Source organism: Typopeltis vanoorti, chromosome 9 (assembly GCF_054136105.1).
Source record: "Typopeltis vanoorti isolate ZY-2024b chromosome 9, IOZ_Tvanoo_1.0, whole genome shotgun sequence".
Classification (NCBI taxonomy): domain Eukaryota; kingdom Metazoa; phylum Arthropoda; class Arachnida; order Uropygi; family Thelyphonidae; genus Typopeltis; species Typopeltis vanoorti.
This window is the reverse complement of record NC_143557.1, coordinates 109,912,501-109,936,735: the sequence shown is the minus strand read 5'-3', so window position 1 is coordinate 109,936,735 and position 24,235 is coordinate 109,912,501. Positions and strand designations below refer to the sequence as shown.

The following is a 24,235-nucleotide window of genomic DNA, read 5'->3' as shown; positions in this document are numbered from 1 at the left end:
TCTTTTGTACAGGCCATTTCCTATTTGAATTGTGACTGTATATTATTACATTAATACTTTTCAGCATTTAGAATGCATAGTTGAATTTATTTAAACTTTAAGTTGAGTTGTGAATTTTTAATGCTGATAATATTTTCTTTATATAGGTGGTTGTCCATTAGACAAAGCAATGTGCCATACTCATGACATGTGCTACAATCCTATAAAACATTGTAATGGCATTATTGATTGTCCAGATGCAAGTGATGAGCTAAACTGTGGGTACTGTACTTTCAATCATACACGGTGTGGCCCACACTCCACTCAGTGCTATAATCCGTTTTCACAACGTTGCAACAGGTACTATCCTTTCATATTTTTTCCCTTAAAACATTGTTACAATTCACTTATGAGAGATTTAGTAACTCAGGTGGTATTCATTACAAATTAGTTGGGAGGGATAAAAATTTTATTGACTGGTTCACTCTCAGATTCAGTATATTAATCATTCATCCTTCTTTCTCTTTCCTCTAGAAACTACAATATTCGAATAATGAAAATAAATATCAATAACTCAGCACCTTTGTAAGAACATTGCAGTGAAGATGCTGGTTTTTATTCTCCTGCAAAAACAGTCATATTGGCCAGAGAACACAGATTGCCAGATGTGATACAGTGGCATATATTTAAGTGCTTTAGTCATGATCCAACCAACAAGATGGTTGGTTACATCACATTGGTCAGATGCAGAAGAAAAAGTGTTACAGCTTTTCACTACTTGTATGGGAAATATGACTTCTGCATTACTTCAACCTTGGTATCAAGTTAAGTTGTTCCAAAGGACAGCAGTAAAGAAGAAAAACTTGTTCTGTGAATTTGGAGTTGAATCGTGCAAGGATGGAGACTAGCATTGCATCAATGTTAACAGATTTCAGCAGATGATCTAGAGAAAAATATGGGGAATTACTGATGCCACTTCTGATGAAGTGGCATCAGTAATTAACCGGATTGTTCTTTTCTGAGTCAGTAGTTTTTGGGAACTTTCAACAGTATTGCCTCAGATTTCAGAACAGTATTTAGTGATTGAATGGATTTGTGATTTGTATAGGATTAATAGTTGTTTAAAGATTAAGTAATACTTGATTTCTGGAAGTGGGAGGAATATTCGTGATATATTCTTGAGAGAGAGAGATTGGAGGTTAATGTTAATCAAGAAAAGAAATCGCATCTTATTTAAAAATGTTAAGTATACCACTTCAAGGATTGCACTTACGTGTTTGTGTGAGTTAACATTCTCTGCTAGAGCATGCCAAATATAGAATTATCTTTTTTGATCATGTGTGCCTCAAAATCTCCTTGTCTTGTTCTGCTGCATTTATTTGCTGCTCTCTGATGATCACTTTGGCCATTGATTACTTCTTATTTCTGTATAAATGTACTTTACAAATTCATCATGATCATCTTCCATGGTAGCTTCAATGCCCACAGCTCCAGCTTGACAGCTGAAGAGACACCAGATAGCCATTGTCCCTCTCTTAACAGTCTCGATCTTTTTCTTGGTAGTTGTCATTCTGGTTTTCTGTAGAAGTCAACACTCCTCTAAGTAACTCAGATGATAACGTCATGTAAGTTTCCTCTGGAGCACCATTCTCTTAGCCTCAGATTTTGCTCCAGAATGTATGACATGGTTGAACTGCTGCTTCCATTTTTTGTCATATAAAGGCTTGCTCTGATAGTTATCAAAATAATTCTTGTTGGAATGAAAGCCTTTATTGTCCATTCCATTCAAAACTATCCAAACTTTGGTCTTCCAATGTGTACCAAGGAATGGGGACATATCCCAGTTGGCATATCACTCTGCTTCTTTTAATTCATAAAAAAAATAATAAATAAATAAAATTGCATACAATAATTTGATGGCATCTGATTCACAATCCAGACCATGGTACTAGAAATGAACTCCTTTGAAGGAGTTATTGGAATAAATGTTTATTATTTACTTTAATGCATTTATTAAATAGTAAATGTCTTAAAATACTAAAAGCTATAATTTTAATTACAGCTTCATTAGTAGTAGTTCTACAGGCATAAAGGGCATTCTATAGAGGAATACATGAGGTGATGCGGGGTGAATAATATAGCATTCTCAAGAATACTTTGAGATGTCATTTATTTTGCATGTCAGACCACTAAACTTCTTTAGTTAGGCTCTAATTATAATTTTTCTTTAGAAGTATTTCATACTTGTAAAGCTTGTAAAACTGGTCAATTGCATGTGTGTGTTCCAACTAGTTTGTCTGTTCTCCGTAAAAGAAAAGAAACCTGCATTTCTTTTCTTTTAAATTCTCCAGGAGTTAAAGTTCTGGAGAATCTTTCACTTCTGTAGATCACCTAGCTCACCTTCAAATAGGTGTCTAAAGGCTTCCATCTCAGTCAATAGCTCCAGTCTGGGGCTACCAATTGAGTTGGAGGCTCCCTCAATAACAAGAGAGCAGATGCAGTTAACAGATATAATATACTGGCCTTAGTTGCCTGGTTTATTACAACCAACCCTTTACTTTTCTTCAAGTTCTGCTAATTTATCTGATACACTACATCATCTTATAGTCAACCATTTTAGCTATGATTTTGTGGTTTCAATTGGTTTTAGCAAGTTGTTGAAGTATATACAGTTTTAATTCCAGTTGTGATTTGAAAAATCACAATTACTCTGTGAAAAAGTTTTTCACAGAGTAATTAATTGTGGTTGAAAACATGCTTACATGGCAGTGAAGTCGTAAATAATGCTGGTAGGTTTCAAATTTTGCTATCCAATTTGAGATACATTTAAAAAAAAAAAAAGTTGCCCCATTCTTGATATTTGCCCACATCACTCTACTTGATATTGTCTGCAGTTCAAGAAGATTATCCTCGTATTTACTGTTGAATGCTATAGCTACTCCTTTTCCCTGAATATAACATTTTGTATTTATTGCTTAGAAAGATCTCCCAGTTTTTGTCTTTTTTTTTTTTGTTTGTCATCCCTTTTATGTCGATCTGGCCAATTCCTCAGCAAGCTCCTTTTCTTTGCCATTCAAGCTTCTTATGTTGATAGTTACCTATCTTGATCTCTGGTGATGTTGAGTTGAGGTATGTTTCAGGATATTCCAGTAGCTGACTTTTTGCTCTTTGGCCTGGTTTCCTGGCAAAAACAACAGGGGCGTTATTTAACTGGGTGACACCCCAGCCATCATGAAATTCTGTCATGCTGTACCATCATTTTATTTGTGGTTTAAGCCAATAAGAATAAACCACAAATATCAGAATGGAGCAACTTTTCTGAAAACAGAAGAGTTGGTCCTTGTTAGGGATCTAAATAGCAGAGTAGGAAATCATTGTGAAAATTTGTGAGAAAAGAGCAAAGTTAATAATGACAAATACCTGTTGGGCTTCTGCTCAGGACATGGACTGGTTATTACTAATACAATGTTCCAACTTAAAAATGGGCATAAATTAATATGGAGAGAAGAGGCAAGAAATAAAAGTCTCATTGACTACATTTTTGTTAATAGTGATGTTTTCTCACTGGTGCAGGACACTAGAGTGCACAGAGGATTTGAAATTGGAAGTGATCACCATTTAGTCTTGAGCAGGACAAAATGGTCAGCTAAATCCCAAATTGCCAGCCCATCCTCATTTGTTCAGTATCCAGGTAGATACTTATCATTGTTGCACAACTAGAAGGTGTGGATTGGACATTAGGTCAGAATCCCTGGTAGGTTCTCTTCATTCCTTTAAAGGCTATGTGCAGGTCTCTTCTCCGTTATACAGCTTTGACCCTTAAGCACCCCATTTATCAAGTCAAAATGGAAATCTTGAATTGTTGTATTAGAGATGGAGCTGAGATGTGCATTCACTTCAGATATTCAGCCAATATTTTTGCTACTTGTCAGACAAAAAGATTATCAAATTTTGCATTAATTTTTTTTTTTAATTTGTTTGATCATTTGCACTTTATGAATTTGTAATGTAAGTGAGCACTCAAAATTATACATGTAAATAACATGTACAATTTTGATAATGTAAATAACATTGTTTGAAGACAATGTTAATATGTTATCTTTGGTCTGTTTTTTTTTTTTTTTTTTTTAATCATTGCATATTTTTTATTTATTATTGTATTTTTCACCTTTATTTATGAAGTTAGTGCTTATGTCTAATCTCTAAGTTGTATATAATAATATGTCCCTATACTGATGTACATTCACATGCTACAAACATTATTGCATCATGGCCCTGCCTGCTCTGATATGCTTGTAGGGAATTCAGTCTTGAAACTTAATTTGCAAACCCTGTATTTTCTTAAAATGGTGGCACTAGTGTCATGCATGAAAGTAGCGATGCTGCACTTGGAATACAGATACAATACATCTTTTTATTTTAGGAAATATTATAATGATATATCATTGATATATTATTATAATGTAGGTATGAGATAACAAGTAGTTCCCTACTTTCAAATTCATCCATTCCTAGCACTTGTTTGTAAAGTGGGAATTTATTTCCTATAGATGTAAATGTTAAAAACAGGAGTTATGTTCTCAGTAATGAAATTTGACCAGAATAATAAAGGTCAGCAAAAGAATAGTTTATGCTTAAACAATGATTTATTTATCTAAAGATGTAGGGTTTAAAAATCAAGGAAATTATGAGTCATTTGTTTCCAAGACAATTTTCTCTTTTCTTTATAAATTTCATGATAGCATGCATAAGCAACTCTTAAATCTGTAGCAGTTTTCATGTGCACTTGAAATTAGGATCTTGTGACTCAAAAATCTCAATTTCTTTTTTCTGTGTGCTAAAAAACTTCCTGAAGACCTTTAAGAGTGAAAGAATGAACACAGGTTTCAGCTGTTAAATCTTTTTTCTCAGCTTCTTCACATTTTGCCATTTCAAGCTCTCCATTGTGTGTATTTCAAGCAGATCAGTGATATCGCTTGTAGAAACCTCAAGCTGAAACTGATTAGCAATATTAATGTTGCTTTCATTTCTTATGATACTTCAAAATTATCAGTAAACTAAACTAACAACAAGTGGTGTGAAATGTCATATTTATATTTAGCATTTAATATTCATATTTTTAATTTTGTTGATGCTTGAAAAACAACTCGTAAACCCAAAAATCTATGAAGCAAGATAGTATTTGTGTAAGTTTCATTACACAATATTGTTTAAAAAGCATTTTTGCTTGATGCATACGAGAAAATTGGTGGTCAAGGCTTCCTAATACAGAGTTTGACATGGGTGACTCCTTGTGAGGTATGTGCTCATTACCAAAAATGAATATCTTATGGTAGGAAAGTGAGAGTCGAGAAAAGATGTGTATGGGAAATATTTTGCATGGGCAGAATGTAAATAGCATTGAAAGTAATAGAATGAAGTAACTAATATCAGTGATCAAAATGACATGGAAAAAAAAGCACTAAGTTCTTCACAGGACAAAATATAAGCTTGAGCAACTTGAGAAATGATTGCTATGTGATACAGCAGGAGAGAGAGAGAGAGAGAGAGAGGGAGAGAATGGAAGAAAAAGCGAAGTGAAAAAGTATAAAAGAGTAAGAAACTGGAAGTATGAAGAAGGTATTTTTGAGAAATTCCATGATAAAAGATGTATTTAATGAGAATATGACAAAATTACGATTCTATGTTCCAAGATCAAGAATGCTAGTGAAGCTCCTAGCTTGCAGAAGGAAAATGAAGATTGAGAAAGTAAAAATTGTGAGTCTGCTGCCTTCATATGATGTTAGACAGTTTGTAAAAAGTAGGTCCTGTATTAATAATTTACTCACATTTCATAAGAGTGACAGCAGAAATAGATATTGGAAATGGCTACACCATAATATTCCTGGACTTTTGCAGAGGCATTTGACAGAATAGATCATGGAAAAAAACTGTTAAAAGGTTGGAGCAAATAGAAATGGATATGAAGCTGGTGGCATGACAAACATGAGAGACTAGGAAATGGTAAAGTGGAATCTAGGAGAATGAGAGGTGACTAGTGAAGTGCCTCAGAGTTCTGTATTGGAGCCCCTACTGTTTAATTTGTATATTAATGATAGGGTAGGGGTATATTCAATTGATGCAGAACTGGAGAGAGGAATGGTTGATAAAGGCAGTGTGGATATTATGCAGGGTGATTTGAGTAAATTTGCATTATGGGTGAAGGATAATGGTTGCCAATTTAATATTGCAAAATCTGAAGGTTATGCACTTTGGAATGAAAAGATTACTGTATATATGACATTGATGGTACTAGCTTTCAGGAAATGATAAGGTTGGTGACTTAATGATGAACAGAGACTTGATTCCCAGGTGCCAAATTGCAAATGTTGGCAGGCTCAAAAGATTACCTGGATGTTGAAATACATAAGTAAAGATGAGGAGGTTATTATCCCTTTATATAAGGCTATGATTTGGCCACAGTTTGCTACTGTGCCCAGGTTTGGTCACTTTTTTTGGGGGTGGGGGTGGATCCCTCCATCATGAGGTGGTGGAGAGGATCCAGAGACTAGTGATGAAGCTGGTGACAGGTCTCTCCAATTTTCCCTATGAAGATAGTTTGAAGGTAGGTGGATTACATAGTTTAGTTGGTAGGTGAAAAAGAGAGTATGTGATAGAAACTTAAGTTACTAAAGGAGTTTCATAAGTTGACACAAATTTTTTTCGGTACATGACAAAGAGAGTAGGATCACTTCTGGGAGTTGTGTAAGAGGGGGTGATTTGTGCAGACTATACATTTTGCTTGGAGAGAGTGGTGAATGATTGGAAAATTTGCAGTTGTTCAAAAGTTTCTTCTTTCTTCCTGAACCTATGCCATCCTCAATATGTTTGGGATCACTGTTTAAAATTGTGAAATTTAAATTAGTGATTAAACAGAATTTTGAAATATCACAATTTTATGTTTGGGATCACTATTTAAAATAATAGTGATCCCATAATCTGAACTGAACATGATTCACTTCAGATTATCTGTGGCTGCTGTATTATTATGGTGATATTCCCATTACCTGGTATAATTTTGTCATGGAATTATCAATGATGCATATGTGAATCATGCATTTTAATAGATCATTTAGCTTCTGTTATCAATATTTTTGACTTACCTTATTTTGTATAATTAACTGATGTTATTTTATTAAAACCTGTTTGATAATTGCAGGATTCTTGATTGTGAAAATGGTGAAGATGAAAAAGGATGTGTTCAAGGTTGTCATGGTAAGATTCTCTGTGCCTCAGGATCTGGATGCTACTCACAAGAAGAAAGGTGCAATTCTATAGCCCAATGTGGTGATTCTTCTGATGAAAAAAATTGTGGTAAGCATTAGTTTAACGACCAGCAGTGAAACAATAACAGTATTTATCATTAAGGCCTTGCTTCTTAGAGTAATCCTTCCATTTTGAGTGTAGCATAGTGGTGCTGCACATGGCTTGCAGATAAGGCTTTTATTTTAGTGAATATTATAATTTTAGTGATTATTTTTGGTAGTATTTTACTTACTTTATAATGTAAAGTTGAAGTCATTTTTCATGGCACCAATACACACAAAGGAAAATAACAGCCAAGACTTCCTTGTTTATTGAGTTTAACAGGAGAGATTTCAATGAAGAATGTGTTCTGTACACTCATTGCCAAGAGCAAATGGTTTGTGGTATGAAAACAGGAGTGGAGAGAGAGTCTGTTGGAAATGTTTCATGTGGAAAGTGGAAGAATAGAGTAACTAATAGTAATGATATAAGGTAAGATAACAATAGTGTTAGAGAATGTGGAAGAAGTGGACAATTGTGCATGAAATAAGAAAAGGATATAAAAGAAGTGGATGAAGCTGGTGGCAAGTGACGTGAAGCAACTGGAGAAATAATTGTTGTATGGTACATCAGGAGGGAGAAAATGAAAATTGAGTAGGAAAGTATAGAAATGGAAGAAACTGGGAGCAAAGAGAAGTTATTGTATGAAGATTTGAAATGTATAGTAGATTCCAGGAGATTTATGGTACCAGTGGAGTGCTTCAGGGTTCTGTACTAGGGCTACTACTGTTTAATTTGTATATTAATGATAAAGAGAAAGATTTGGGGGAAGGAGATATTCAGTTGTTTGCTGATGATGCAAAACTGGGAACAGCAATAATTGATAAAGGTGAGTAGATATCTCCTCCAGGATGATTTAAACAAATTGGTATTGTGGGCAAATGATAATGATTGCCAATTTAATGTTGCAAAATATGAGGTTATGCACTTTAGGTTGAAAAGGTTTCATGCTGTATATCACATTAGTTACTGGATTTCAAGAAATTGATAAGGCTAGGGACTTGGGGATAATGGTGGACAGAGTTGAAGTTCAGAGGGCATATTGCAAAAGTTGGTAGAATAGCTCAAAGAATTACAGTTGAACCTCGATTGTCGAACGCCTCTGTTCTCGAACAATTCGGTTCCCGAACATATTTTCCGAACAAAAAATGCCCCAGTTTCCGACAGAATTTCGGTTCCCGAACAGACGAACGGCAACCACATGCTCAGCATGCTGAGCTGTAAGGTGGGAAAGTGTCAGTTAGGCGGCAGCCTTCGTTCAGTGCAGGTACCCGCTTGAATTTGCAGTGAGTTTTCTTGATTTTCTTTGTTTTGTTGTGTTTTTTTTTTTCATAAATTATTATTAATTAAGCCACCATGGGACCGCAGAAGAATAGTGATAGCAGCAAAGCGAAAAGAAAAGTTGTTAGAACCACCACGATAAAGATGGAAAAAGAAATCATATCCAAACATGAAAATGCCGTTCGTGTCTCGGATCTTGTTATGCAGTTCGGTATGGCAAAATCAACGATCTGTACAATACTCAAAAATAAAGAGGTGATCAATTTTCATCTATATTTTATCTATTTATTGTGTTTATTCTTTTTATGTAAGATTTTATGCATTTTCATTGTTTTTGAATACGATTTGCATGAAGTACTGTTGTAAAGGTTTAAATAAACAATCATCTGGGGTTCGTGAACAGATTAATCCATTTTACGTTAATTCTTATGGGAAAATGGTTTCAGTTTTCGAACAATTCGATTTCCGAACAGCCTTCAGGAACGAATTAAGTTCGACAACCGAGGTTCCACTGTACTTGGATGTTGAAAAACATGCTAACGAGTATTCTTATTTTTTATTTATTTATTTTTTTTTTTTAAAGGCTATGGTTTACTGTTGTAAACCATAGCCTTAAAAAAAAAGTGATCAAATTACAGATGATTTGGTCACTTAGTTTCTTGGGAATCAGGAAATGGTGGAGAAAAGCTGATGACAGGTCTGTGAAATTCTCCATGTAAGGGTAGGTTGAAGGTGTGTGGATTACAAAGTTCATTTGATAAGCAGAAAAGAGGAGACATGATAGAAACGATACGGTATTAAAAAACTGGTTCTGTGAGATTGACACAAAGGAAGCTTTTCAATACATGACATAGTGAGAGAACTAGTGGGCACTCCTAGAAGTTGTATGATTAGTAAGTAACAGTGATTGAGTTTAAGGATAGTTATTGTGTGTATAAAGGTTAGTGTGGATCTCCCACCATGATTATTTTGACTCCATGCAGATACCCATATAACTTTTATTATTATTATATATATATATATATATCCTTTCCCTCCCTACCTCTAAAATGTCCATTTTTTTTTTACCTCCTCACTAGGTTTTAAATGAGTGTCATTATTCAGTGTAACACCACCATTTTGATGTGTTTGGACTTGAGCAAAGTCCTGGTTTACTTTAGTCCCATTCTTTCTGGCATTAAATACCACACACTTGCATGAGAAATAGATAATATCAGATATCATGGATAGACTTAACATTCCTTCTTTTCTTGGTTATTATTTAAAAACAGTTGTTCTGCAGGCTGACTACTAGGTACTGAGTTCATTCTTTCTTGGTGATCTTAATATTCGAAACTCCATATGACTTCCTTTTTGCAGCCTGCACAGATCAAGCAGATAGATGCTAAGACATTTGCTATCACCGGAAATCCTACACAAATTGTTTGTTCTACCAGATAGCCCTAACCACTCTTCATTCTAGATCTCTTCTTGACTGATAACTCTTCAAAGTGTGCTTTGGATGTTTGACCTCTGGTTGATAAAGACTACAGTCCAGTTTTTTTCATTGGAAGAGCCGTCATAATCTCCATGTTATCTGACATAACAGGATTGAGTGAATGATCATTCATTTCCTGTCTCATTTCTTTGTTGATTGGATGATTATTTCTGGTCTTCTGATCCAAACATTTGCACTGAATGTATAACCGAAGTAGTTCCTTTGGTATGGAAACATTTTATTTCTCATTCCACTTTCAATTCTTGTCCCTTGTGTTAAGCCAGCCTTCAAGAAGCATGTCAGGAAGTGATGGATGTGGTAGTTTACGAGGTTTCAGGTGATTGGAGATTTTGTTTATTGGATAGAAAGGAACTTTTAACCAGGTGTCTGCAAGATAAGTTGCAGTGGTGAGTTACGTTACATATGACAAACTGTCAGATCTGGGAAGATGTGCTGATTGGTGACCTGTGAACAACTATTGACTATACAAAGGGTGAGATATTATGATGAGTTCTGGGGATCCATGGATTATTTTTTTGGTATAGTAATCCATGGATCCCCAGAACTAATCACAGTTTAATCAGGTGTGGCCCACCTTGCCTTGGACACCTTGTACAGAATTGAAAGTCTTTTTTTTTGGAATCAGTAGCAGAATTACAAACCAACCAAATCTAAGTACGTGTTTAGGGCTAGGTGCTGGTTTATGCTCATAATTAAATTTAATGGGATAAATACAGCACAGAGAAATAAACAGCAGTTTTAATCATTCCAATAATTCATGTCACAGAGGCATCTTCAGGAGTACAATATTAAAATAGTAATAACACACACAATAAGTGGAAGAAATCAGACTGCTTTGAATCTGAAGTCCTTTGAGGGCAATACCTTCTATCATTGCTGTTGAATGTGGGCCTAAGAATTAGTTTCTCAAATCTTGAGAATTTTAACACAGTAATATTTATTTTGCTGCTTTTAAGAAACTTCCACTGCCACAACTATGGTCATTTGGGTATAGGTAACCTTTAGATACCATACACAGGATCAGATGGAAAATAGTACCGTGCTTCATCACAGCAAATACAAAATTGAAAGACCCATTTTAGAATCAACAGCAGGTTTAAAAAACCAGCCTTAATGTAAATCAATACGGTTGTGTTAAATTTCCCAAGATTTGGAAAACTTTAATTCTTAAACCTCCTGGCCAATAGAGGCTAGTCAACAGCACCCAGAGGGCACCCCTCATAGGACTTCAGACTCAAAGTAGTCTAATTCCTTCTATTTATTGTGTGTGTTATTACAATTTTTATATTGTATACCAGATGATGTCTAGGTGACAGACAAAATATTAACTATTAAGCCTGTGTTTAATTATTTCATTGTCTTATAATTAATGATGCCAAGAAATTATATTCTTGGTTTAAACCTATATCCAAATACAGCAGACACTGCTTATTGTGATCACTTTGGGATCACAATAAGCAGGTGTCTTTAGTCGCTTTTTGATAACAATAACTGGCTGATAACATTAAACAAAGGATATAAAAAATTGCATTATGTATTTCAATTTATTGTTATGAACATTATTTAATTTATTGTTATCAACAACTTTTTAATAAGCAACAACATAAAATTTATTTTAAAAACTTATCTAGTATTGTATGTCATATCTTTGAATATAGTAGTTCATGAATAAATTGCTCATACTCATAATGCCTTTCAAAGTTTGTTCGCTGTGTGTTGCACTCCATGACAAAGTATTCATAGAGCTTCTTGCATCTGGGCATTGGTTGGAGGAGCTTCTAAAATTTGTTCGTCTATACTTGTATTAGGTTCACTTTCTTCTATTAGTTTAAAGTTCTCATCAGAAGCAGCTTGACATATTTCCAACACTGTCATTGTAGCCACCAGTTCAACGATGTTATCAATATCTAACCAATTTTCAGATTAAATCAAAAATTTCATTTGTAAGATGTTCAAATTCTTCGGAGTTTCTGAGTTTGTCTTAAAAAAATCCACCTTTTTGGAAGCAGTTTTCAATAGACCTCCTCTTCTTTGAGACTTGCTTCCATGACATTGCTACCAAATGCAATGCATCAAGAAGGGAAATCTTTTTTGCAATTGCACTTGCATCAGATTGGTCTTTTATATAATCAAGTTCAGCTATAATTCTCACATGAACTTCCCAGCGATAATAAGCTTTAAAAAGCTTGTAGTCAACAGGCAAACTTTTGACTTAAAACATTGAGGATTTTTACTTTTTTTCAATCACTAGAGCTCTCGTTTCTCACCTTTTATATTGGCACAAGAAAGAACTGTCACTTGCTCTTGAAGATTTAAATCCTTCAATACTTTTATTTTTAAACAAATAAATATGCTCGGGCATTGCACGAAAATAGTCCTGTTTCGTCTGCATTGTAAATATCCCCAGCAGAATATTCATCAATAATTTTTGGCCAGTTGGTCTCCACACATCAGCTGATAAAAAATCAGCACTTTTTTCTTCACCATGAATATGCTTGTACACAATATTCTCTTGCTTTTTCCACCTGTCAAACAATCCAGCCATTGCAGTGAAATTTTCTTTGTCCATTATTTTTGCAAGTTCTGCTTTTTGACACATCAAAGGCCCATTATTCGATGCATTCTTTTCGCAAACATTACAAAACCAAATTTTTATGTTGATTCGACTTGAGTATCCTTACCAGATCGGGCTCTCTTCTGATCCATGTTTTCATTAGTAAGAGCTGAAGATTCAATGTTTGATCTGTTTTTTAAGATCTTACACAAGAGTGGTTGAAATTTTTGAATGTACTGCCACGCTACATTGACTCATTTTGGGTAACTTATCATAGCACTCCAAAATTCTTTGATTTTCTTAAAGATAAATCTTTGTTTTTTTACTTACTTCTGCCATAATGCTAAGGACTGTTTTAACGAGCACTTAAAGTCAAATTCACTTACTGAAAGAGAGCACGAAAATGAACTCGAAAAATCACAATTAGACTGTATTATTTATATCCCCTTGCATTTGCCTGGGGATATAAATAAGATTTAAAGTTTTACAGAAGATTAAGATTACCCAACTGCATTTGCCTGGAAGATTTCAGATTGAAAGAAGATTAACAAAAAAGTCAGGTTTTGACAAATGTTCTTTGTCAAATTTTCTCCCGATTCCTTTTTTTTAGAATTCTGAGACACAAAATTCTAAACATTCGAGGATTTTGATAACAATAACCAGAACTTTGATTATAATAGACGGATTAATTTTAATTCCTTTTAGTGTTTTGGCACCCGATTGATAATATTATTTGCGATTAGCAGATTCTACTGTATTAGCAAACAAAATTTGCACATGAAGTGTCTTTGCTACTGGGCTTCTTGTGTATAGAGGCTAATAACTTCACATAACTTACCATCCCATAATGCTAAGGATTATGGGAAGGACCATTACCCGACTAGTTTCAACCTTTATTGAGGTATGTTAAAGTGCAGGGATGCCTTTCTAAAAATTGAGTGATCTGGAAGATTACTCTAAATCTCTAAATCTGAGTTGACCCCAGAGGATCATTGCAGGACAAGGAAACTCCGCAGTGGTTCCACCCAGTGACAAGCAAAACCTCTCTACTTCCCGGGAAATAAGCTGTCATCAGTGGGAGTCAGACCCGGAAGTGATACCATGGTTGAAGTAACAGAAGTCATATTTCCCATACACAAGGTGTATGGGAAATACGAAGTGTATCAATTTATATTAAAATACTCTGAATCAGAAGAGATGGATGTTGGAATTATTTTTTTCGCTTAGTTTATACTAAGATGCATTATCAAATTCTTGACATATACCCCTCAGGGGCAGGAGTTGTACAGGATCTTAGGATAGTACTACATAAAAGTTACAGGGTGTTCGGGATAAATTTGACAGTTTCGTAAGGAAAAAGAAAATCTTCTTTGTATCTATTAAATTTAATGAATTGACAAAAAAACATTACAGGCAGAGTTAATTACAATACTATCAACAAGATTTACTCAAAATAACCACCATTAGCATCGATCACAGCTTCAATTCTGCTTCGGAACCTCGAACAAGCTGATGCTACAGTCTCCCTGGGAAGGGCCGCAAAAACTGTTTTAATTTTATCCATTAACTGGGCTTTTGTATTACTGGAAGTGCGATTGGTGTCTTTTTCAACTGCGCCCCATACAAAATAATCCATGGGGTTAAGGTCTGGGGAGTTTGGAGGCCAAACATTTGGACTGGTGAAGTCGTAGAAATTTTCAGACAACCATTTTTGACTTTTCCAAGAGGTGTGGCAAGGGGCCGAATCCTGCTGCCATACATACGGCCTACCATTGGCTACCCTTGTTATCCAGGGCTTGACTACAGTTAGCAACTCCACGAACAAAGCCCGAATTCCAATGCCAGGGTTCTTCAACACCTGTTCCTGCAGATTTGCGAGGAATTCTGCTGTACGAACGCAATCAGATCGTCTGCTAGGGATCTTTCTTCTTGCTACATCCTCGTAGTCACCATTGCAAGTCTCTAGTTCATGCCTGATTGTTTTTACTGTATTCAGGGAGCATTGGGCAGCAGTCGTAATATCCTTATTTTGATGGCGGGCACGAATCATCATGATACAAGTTATTCTCTTCCATGATTCAGGTGGGTTCCAGCTATCCATCCTTTCTGACATCTTGTATATGAATGAAGAAGGGTCCAAACTTTTAAATGAAGAGAAGTGTGTGTTAATACATGTAACTTACGGAAAAATATAATTAATTATAAATATGTCAAATTTATCCCGAACACCCTGTACATCATCACTAACTTCCTACCAACAATTTTCCCTCCAGATTAGCCTATATCTGTCAACATTCCAGTATTATTATATCTTACATTTCTGTCTTCTAAGGCACATTTTGCTATGTCAATCCACCTACATCTTGGTTTTTCTCAGGTCTTTTTCCTGCCATACTGGCAAAAGAACACTCATTAGCTAATCTGTCCTCTCATTCTGTTTAGTGGCCACATCACCTGAGATTAGCTCTTCTAACACATTTCTGAATGCCAGCAATGTCAAGTTCTTTCCTAATATCCTCATTTTTAATGTGATATTGCCATTCATGCCATCTGTTCACTCCACTAATCGTTCTCAGAACTGTGATATCTGTGGTCTTCAGTCTTTGATCAAGAGTTTTATTTCTAATCCAGCTCTCGGATCCGTAAGTTAAAATTGGTGTGAACACTGTCTTGTATACAGCTAGTTTAGTTTGTCAACTAATCTCTCTCTTATTCCATATAAATGTATTCACTTGACTTTTAGCCATCTTGACTAAAAATTATTCACAGGTGCAGTTGATGTTTTCAGGTGTGTTTTAACCTATTTTCATTGTCTTTTTAATGCTTATTTTCAAACAAAATTTTTTACAGCAGTTATTCAATTTAGTCTTGGAATCCTGCAGACTTGTCCTAGATTTATTTAGGAGTATAACATCATCTATATAAAGAGCTAGGATTAACATATCATATTTCAATATCAGGTTTAATACTTCTTTCCTTCATAATGTGATTCATATAGATGATGAATAATAGTGTGATAATGTACACCCTTGTCGCACACCTAACTTAACATCAAACCGTCTTCCTGTATCTCCTTCAATTCTGACTGCTAATTTACAATTCAAATAGAGACTGTGTATCGCTTAATACAATGTCCTATTTACACCATATAATTGAAGCATTTTGAACAGCTGTCCTCTTGGCATCTTGTCATATGCCTTTTTCAGATCTACAAAACCTAAATATACATCATTGTTATATTATCATAATTTCTCAACTATTTATCTTAAAGTGAAAATGTGATCCTGATAACCTTTGCTTGGCCTGAACCCAGGCTTTTCTCCAAGCTTCTCCTCTACAATTTTTCTTAGCTGTTTCTTAAGAATGCTTGCTTAAATCTTATCAGGAATTCTCAGAGAAATTCCTCTGTGATTCTCTACAAAGAGATTTCTACACGAAACAAGCAGTGATGGCATGGTGGTAGAAAACGCTCACATTCAGCTTTATTCCAGTTTTTATAGATGGAATTAAGAATTCGACTCTCTGACCAGGCTTTATGAATTATGCAGTGTAGCCACTGTAAAACTTTTATACTTCCATATTTTAGCATTTCAGGTCGAATATCATCTATTTCATCTGCCTTTCCTCATTTCAGGTTTGTGATAGCGTTTTCAAGTATAGATAGATAGATATATATATATATATATATATATATATAGATATATATATATATATATATATATGTGTGTGTGTGTGTGTATATTCCAGATGGCTTCCTGTTGATTGCTGTTACTGTTTGTTTCATGTAGCAATCTTTCAAAGTAATTACTCCATACATCAAGAATATCTTCCAATTTCATATCCCTTCTATCAACTCTTATTCCTTTTACAGTAGTTTTTCCTCCATTTCTGAGCTTTTCCAATAACCTCCAGAATATTTTACCACCTTCCTGATATTTATTTTCTATGTTCTTATAAAGAGAAACAATGTTAAAACAAAGATGCCAAGAAATTATGTTCTTGGTTTAATCCTTTATCCGAGTGTAAGGAAACAAAGTTTGCATGTGAATTATCTTCAAGACTGGACTTGTATATAGAGGATAATGACTTCACATTAATTGCTTTAGTATCTCATAATGCAAAGCCCCCCCCTCCCCTTTTCAGATATGTATAATGCTAATTGTGTATAATTTCATTGTCCTGATTTCGTTCCATTAAATCAAACGATGAGATTATTACAACTAATAATGATGCCAATGTTAGCAGTAAGAAGTTGAATCAAGAATGATAATACTCTTTCATGAAAATCAAATAGCCTATTTGATTTTCATGGGGAAATTTACACAAACATAAATGAGTTCAAGGAAGCATAAATCCTCTTCTGAGGAAATTCATCAGAGCACAAAAGAGTCAAAGCATCATTCTTTTTTGTTTTTCATCAATAAAGATTTCTGTCTCAAAACTATCCACTGACAGTTTTGAATGGCAAGCATTCAACAGATGTCAGTATGCATGAGTTAGTTAATAACTGACTTTCTTCTAGTTTTAGGTTGCAAACATTCTCTGGTTTCAGAACAAACAAAATCTTTTTTTAAAGTAATGTTAATTGCAAAACTTCACTTGTCAAGAGTAGCCCAGAATAATTTACATGAGAATCAACATCCTGAAACCAAAAATAGACAGCATGTTAACTCTAATTTGCTCATAGTGATTTTGTTTTGGTATACTTAAATGTTTATTATCCACAAGTTATTGAAAAGCCTTTTATTTGTTTCTAAAACAGAACATGTTCAATGTTCTGTTTTCCTAGATATTTTGAAGTTTATCTTTTTATGCTCTATATTGAATTTCTTCAGATCGGCTGGATCAACATGTATATTCCCACAGTATTTATCACCTTAACTTTACTTAATAAATAAATAAAAACACATCTAATGTTTTGTATGTAAAGTTAACAAATTTTGCCTTTCATAGTTTTTTAATAGAACACTGAATCTTGCACACATAATAGCAGTATTATATCTAAGCATACGAGTAAAATTATGCTGAAAGTGATCCAACAAAGACTAGGGACATGTGTGAATAGAGAAATGCCACAAGAACAGGCAGGCTTTAGGACAGGTAGAGGAACTAGAGACCAAATAGCAAACATGAGATAGATTATAAGAAAGCTTTTGATTGCATGGATCACAACAGACCGTGTATTGTAATGAGATCAATTCTCTTGATAAGAGATTAAGAGTTTGACATCCAAGGAGCTTCAATAAAAACAGTCTTTGGAGAAACAGTGTTTGAGTGAAAAAAAAGGGTGTGACAGGGTTGTATACTGTCACCTTTTTAATATTTATAGTGAATATACTATGAGAATGTCTAACTTAGACAAAGACCCAACTGAAATTAAGATTGGTGGCAGAAAAATAAATTATTTAAGATATGCAAATAATACAATCCTCATAGCAGAAACTAAGGAAGATCTGGAGCAGTTGATTGTATTGTTTAAGACAGATAGTAACCAAGCTGGATTTAATTTAAACATAAGCAAAACAAAAGTGATAGCTTCTGGCAATTTAAATGAATTTATAATAGAGGGAGATAAAATAGAAATTGTTGAAAGTTATGATTTACTGGGGTCTAGAATCAGAAATGACGGTAAATGTGAAGATGAAATTAAAAGAAAGATAGTCATAGAGTAAAAAAAAAAAGCTATGTTAAACCTGACAAATATTATGAAAGGTGCTAGTAAGGCTATGAAAGTTAGACTTGTCAAAGCAATGTATTTCCGGTTGTGATATATGGATGTAAAAGCTGGATTATTAAGAAGAAAGACATGAATAGATTCATTTGAATTATGGATGTTGTGGAGATTTAAGATTCCCATGGGCTGCAAGAATGACCAATAAGAAGATTTTAGAGAGTAGATAAGAATGCTCCTTGGAGGCATTCTTATGTTGGGAAAGAAGAGGAAGACACAAGAGTTGTATGGACAACATAAAAGAACTTAGCAACTTGAACTTACAGTTGCTGAAAGAAAGTCCAAGTAGGATGGAGAGCCTTTATTCACAAGATTAGCAAGAGTCGAAAACAACTGGATGGCACATAACATATCTAAGCAGACTTATATGTATACACTCGATGTAAATGTCAGCAATCTTATCATTATACATATTGTTTGTTTTGCTTTTCTTTGCATTTTTTGTCGTGTGTATGTGTCAAGAATATATGCATAATTAATAAAGCCTTTGTTTTCAAACACACACACTTTCACTTTGAAGTTAATGTAGTAAAGAGGAAGAAAATTTTATTAAAAGAAGTATGTTGAAAGAAGCAAATGATTTTTGCTTTCAGTATATCTTAAATTTATGCCGACTGGGGCGTCGCCCGGTTAAACAAAGCCCCCCCATTGATTTCGCTAGGGCGAACAGCGAAAGGTCAACTACTGGAACAAATCTGAAAGCCCACAACACGCATCACCAGAGTTAAAGATCGGTACTATCAACATAAGAAGCCTGAAAGGCAAAGAAATGGAGCTAGCTGAAGAATTAGATAAGTACCAGATCGACTTAATAGGGGTGACTGAAACAAAAAAGACAAAAACTGGTGAGATCTTTCTGAGCAATAAATACAAAATGTTATATTCAGGCAATGACAATCAAGGAAAAGGAGTAGCCATAGTATTCAACACAAAATATGAGGCTAATCTTCTTGAATGGCAGTCAGTCTCAAGTAGAGTAATGTGGGCAAATATGAGAATGGGGGAACTGGACAATGAGACTTATTTGTGCCTATGGTCCCACAGAAGGTTCTAAGGTAGAAGTGGAGGAATTTTTTGAGGCTTTAGAAAAAGCAACTGACACAATGAAAAAGGAAAAGTTGGTCCTTGTTGGGGATCTAAATAGCAGAGTAGGAAATGATTGTGAGACATACAAAAATATTTTAGGAAAATTTGGAGAAAAGAGCAAAGCTAATAATAATGGCAAATATCTGTTGGATTTCTGCTCAGGACATGGACTGGTTATTACTAACCCCATGTTCCAACAAAAATGTACACAAATTCACATGGAGAGAAGAGGCTAGGAATAAGAAAAGTCTCATTGACTATGTTATTGTTGATAGTGATGTTTTCTCCCTGGTGCAGGACACCAGAGTGTACAGAGTATTTGAAATTGGAAGCAATCACTATTTAGTCTTGAGCAGGATAAAATTGAATTTCATATTGAAAAGAATAACATGTAAGAAAGATTTAAAGCGAATTAAAGTTGAGCAGCTCTCAGATGTGAACTGTAGACTAAAATACACAAAGATTATTGAAAAAAAAATGAAAGAGTTTGAGAACAGGAACCAAACCTTGGAGATTCAGTGGTAAACCTTGAAGAAATCCCTGATTGATTCAGCCAGAGAGGCATGTGGCGAGGTTGTCTGCAAGGATAGAAAAATCAGAACTACAGGAAGTTAAAGAGGCAGTGAAGGAAAAGAAGAAAGCATATCAAATGTTCCTGGCAAATAAGTCAGCTTTTGCTCTTAGAGAATACAGAGACAAATGTAAGAAAGTAAAACACTGTGTAAAACTAACTAAACAAAAGTCATGGGAAGACTTTGGCAAGAACATAGAAAATAAATATCAAGAAGGTGGTAAGATATTCTGGAGGTTGTTGAAGAAGCTTAGAAATATAGGAAAGAGTGCTGTAAAAGGAGTTAGAGATGATAAAGATGACATGAAAATAGGAGAAAAAAGATATCCTTGAAGTATGGAGTAATTACTTTGAAAAATTGCTAAATGAAACATGCAGGGAAAGCATAGTGGTAAAAAACACTCAACAGGCATACAGTCAAGAATACATATGCATACTTGAAGTAGAAAAAGCCATCAATGGCTTGAAATGTGGAAAGGCAGCAGGACTAGATGATATTTGACCAGAAATGCTGAAGTGTGGTGGTATAAAAGTCTTACAGTGGCTGCACTGCATAGTTCAGAGAGCCTGGACAGAGGGACGAATTCCCGATGATTGGAGTAGAGCTGTAATAGTACCCATATATAAAAAGGGAAATAAAACTGAATGTGAGAATTACAGTGGTATTTCCCTACAGAGTGTTCCTGGCAAGATCTATGCAAGTATACTTGAGAAATGGTTGAGAAGAATTGTGGAAGAAAAGCTTGGTGAAGAACAAGCTTGATTCAGGCCAAATAGAGGCTGTCAGGATCAGATCTTCACTTTACGATAAATAGTTGAGAAAGCATGGGAATATAACAAAGATCTGTATTTAAGTTTTGTTGATCTGGAAAAGGCATATGACAAGGTACTGAGAGAGAGAGAGAGAGAAGCTATTCAATACGCTACAGTTATATTGAGCGCATTATATCAAGCAATACTTAGTCTTTATTTGAGTTGTAAGTCAGCAGTTAGAATTGAAGGGAGTATAGGAAGATGGTTTGATGTTAAATCTGGTGTGAGACAAGGATGTACATTATCCCCTCTGTTATTCATTATCTATATGGATCACATTATGAAGGAAAGTTGTATTAAACATGATATCAAAATTGGAGATGTTAATGTAAGCTCTGCTTTATGCGGACGATGTTATACTTCTAAATAAATCTGCTTCAAGTTTGCAAGATTCCCTGATTAAATTGAATAACTGTTGTAATAGATATGGTATGAAGGTCAGCATTAAAAAGACAGACAATGAAAATAGGTAGAATTGTTGAAAATGTCAACTGTGTTATGAACAGGGAACCTGTGAAACAAGTAAAACATTTCAGCTACTTAGGCACGATTTTTAGTGAAGATGGTAAATTAAATATGGAAATAGACAACAGAATCAACAAAGCTTACCATTGTAGGCAGTCACTTGAATAAATTCATATGGAATAAGAGAGAAATTAGTCGGAACACTAAATTAGCTGTATACAAGATAGTGTTCAAACCAGTTTTAACTTATGAATCTGAGAGCTGGGTCAGAAGTAAAACATTTGACCAAAGACTAGAGACCGCAGATATGAGAGTGTTGAGAAGAATTATAGGTGTGAACAGATGGCATCAATGGCAATATCATATTAAAAACGAGGATATTAGGAATGAACATGACATTGTCAGCATCCAGGAATGCATTAGCAGAGCTAATCTCAGGTGGTATGGTCACTTAAACAGAATGGGCGAGGAAAAATTAGCAAAACTTGTTCTTTGCCAGGTTGGCAGGAAAATGACCCAGAGGAAGACCAAGATATAGGTGGATTGATATGGTACAATGTGCCTTAGACGATAGAAATATAAGATCTGATAATGTTGGAGTCTTGACAAGTAACAGACTGATTTGGAGGAAAATTGTAGATAGAAAGTTAGTAGTGATGTAAATTTTTCATGTAGTACTATCATATCCTGTACACCCCTTGAGGGTACATGTCAGGAATTTGATGATGATAAATTTAATTGAAGCTTGATTTAAACATTGATTTTTTTTTTTTTTTTTCAACAACTTATATATGTTAAATTGTGAATGAAGATATTTGAGAATTATAATACTTCATTCACATTTAACATAATTTGCCATTATTTAAGCAACTCTTGTAAATAATATTTGATGTTAATCACTTGCTTATAAATTATTATTCATATAGGTTACTTTTAGTTTGTTTATTATTGTTTAATTATATAATTTTGGGATTTATATTAGTACTGAAAACACTGAATATTAAAGTGTCATTCAATTTATTTTATTTGTTCCTGTATAAATATAAGAAGCTGTGCATATGTATTATAAAAATTTGTATTTATCATATTTAAACGTATTTTATGTTAACTACAGATTATTTCCTTATTTGTTATTTCTGAAAGAGAATGTATGTAAGTGGAATTCTGCTGATATGATTTTATGTAATTCTTCTAAATGAATTTAATTGGCTAGTAAAGGAGAAACAGTTGTTTTTAGTTAGCGCATGCTTAAAATGTGATCGGCTATGATATAGAGTGAAACCTGTAGATGTAAGCTGAACTGGCTAGAACCGGATTTTGGCAGGAAAAATAAATGCGGTTAATTGGAAAACGAAAGTAAACTGGAGAGAAAGCTTAGGGACAGCGAAGAGACTGGTTGTGTGTGACAAAAGGCGAGTTGAGATATGCGAAAAAATCGACAAGGAAAGGACCAGTAATAAATAGGCATTAAAAACTACCTCTATGGATTTCTGATATTACAATAGATTCCTAATGATTAGAGGAAGAAAGCTGCAGAGCTGAAGTCAATACATAGTGGAAGATAAGGAATTAGTACATGACATAAATCTAATGTGTCAACACTTATGTAGCTCTGTGTTTAATATATCAGATAACATAGTGAAGATTTCTTTGAATTGTGTTTCCTCGCAGTAATTAGTTAGCAGGAATTTTGATAATGTGCAGAAGTTGTAACCCGGTAAGACTTATCCTTTTTACATCCAGTGTGAAGCAAATGAAAGTTAATTCCGCCTAATATACATATACCCTAGCTGAGATGATGTTTGACTATAAATAGTCGAAGGAATGAAGCACTAAAGTATTTTCTCCTTGAATTGATATTTGCCTTGTAATTCAATTAAGTGTTTATAGACTAGAAATGAATTAGAGAAGCCAACTATAAAAATATTTATTGTGAATTCTGGAACTTTGAACTGTGAAAACTATTTTCTATTAATTGGCAGAATATAGAGAACTGAGAGCTGAATGTTTGATACCTAATGCATTGTATCTATTCTAAGCACTAGAACTAAATCGATGTGTAGATGATATGATTTGTCTCATAGAATAGAGACAAGTTGTGATAGAAATGCTTATGTCTTGAATAATAAGATCTAAGAATTAAAAACCTAACTGATATTTTGAATTTGTTCAATTGCATTATCTTGTTTAGAAAGTTATACTTAGATGTACAAGTTATATAACCCTGCATTAAATGTTTTGTTTTATTGAATTCAAATTGATGTTTGCCTGATTTCCTTTCATTGCACTGCTCATAAAAATTTATTGGACTTTGTGGAAGCCTTACATGATAATATTAATCTCGGCCTGTAGAAAAGTGAGATTGCAAACGTTAGTTGATGATTGATTCCTCTATATTATATAGACTAATCTGAATATAAGGTGGCGCAGGATAATGTAAATTTCTTTATATTTGGATCAGCATCAATCAACATCTGACAAATAAAAAACGGAATTTAAAGAAGTAAGGATAAGTTCAACTAACCATCATAATTAGATCAGTCAGCAAGATAGGATGACACAACATATATAAACATGCAAATAAGATGTTACATTGTCAAGAACATCAGCTGCATCTCATTGCAGGTGTCATTTAATGTTCCAAGTGCCATATAGATTCAGAAATGTATTCATAATTTTATATCCAAATAAATGGATATGTATGTTTTGCCCCTTCCAGAAATGTTAATATGAGATTTATTTGAAGTATATTAAATAGTTTTAATTTCCTTCTGTAGGTCCTGATCTATGTAATTCAGAAAAGGGTGGCTTTTTATGCAGTAATGGACATTGTATAAGAGAGACCTGGAAATGTGATAGAACTAATGACTGTGGGGATGGAAGTGATGAAATCAATTGTAAGTATTATACCAT

At 34.2% G+C, this 24,235-nt stretch overlaps 1 protein-coding gene across 1 annotated transcript in view; it reads left to right on the top strand.

Annotated features, from left to right (window-relative positions):
* The window catches only part of LOC150103418 (uncharacterized), a 150,849-nt gene that overhangs the window by 90,407 nt on the left and 36,207 nt on the right, over positions 1-24,235 (top strand). The window contains exons 6-8 of the mRNA XM_090398475.1: positions 147-339; positions 7,178-7,332; positions 24,100-24,219. Of these exons, the coding sequence (XP_090254601.1) occupies positions 147-339; positions 7,178-7,332; positions 24,100-24,219 (468 nt within the window). The remainder of the gene's footprint in view (positions 1-146; positions 340-7,177; positions 7,333-24,099; positions 24,220-24,235) is intronic.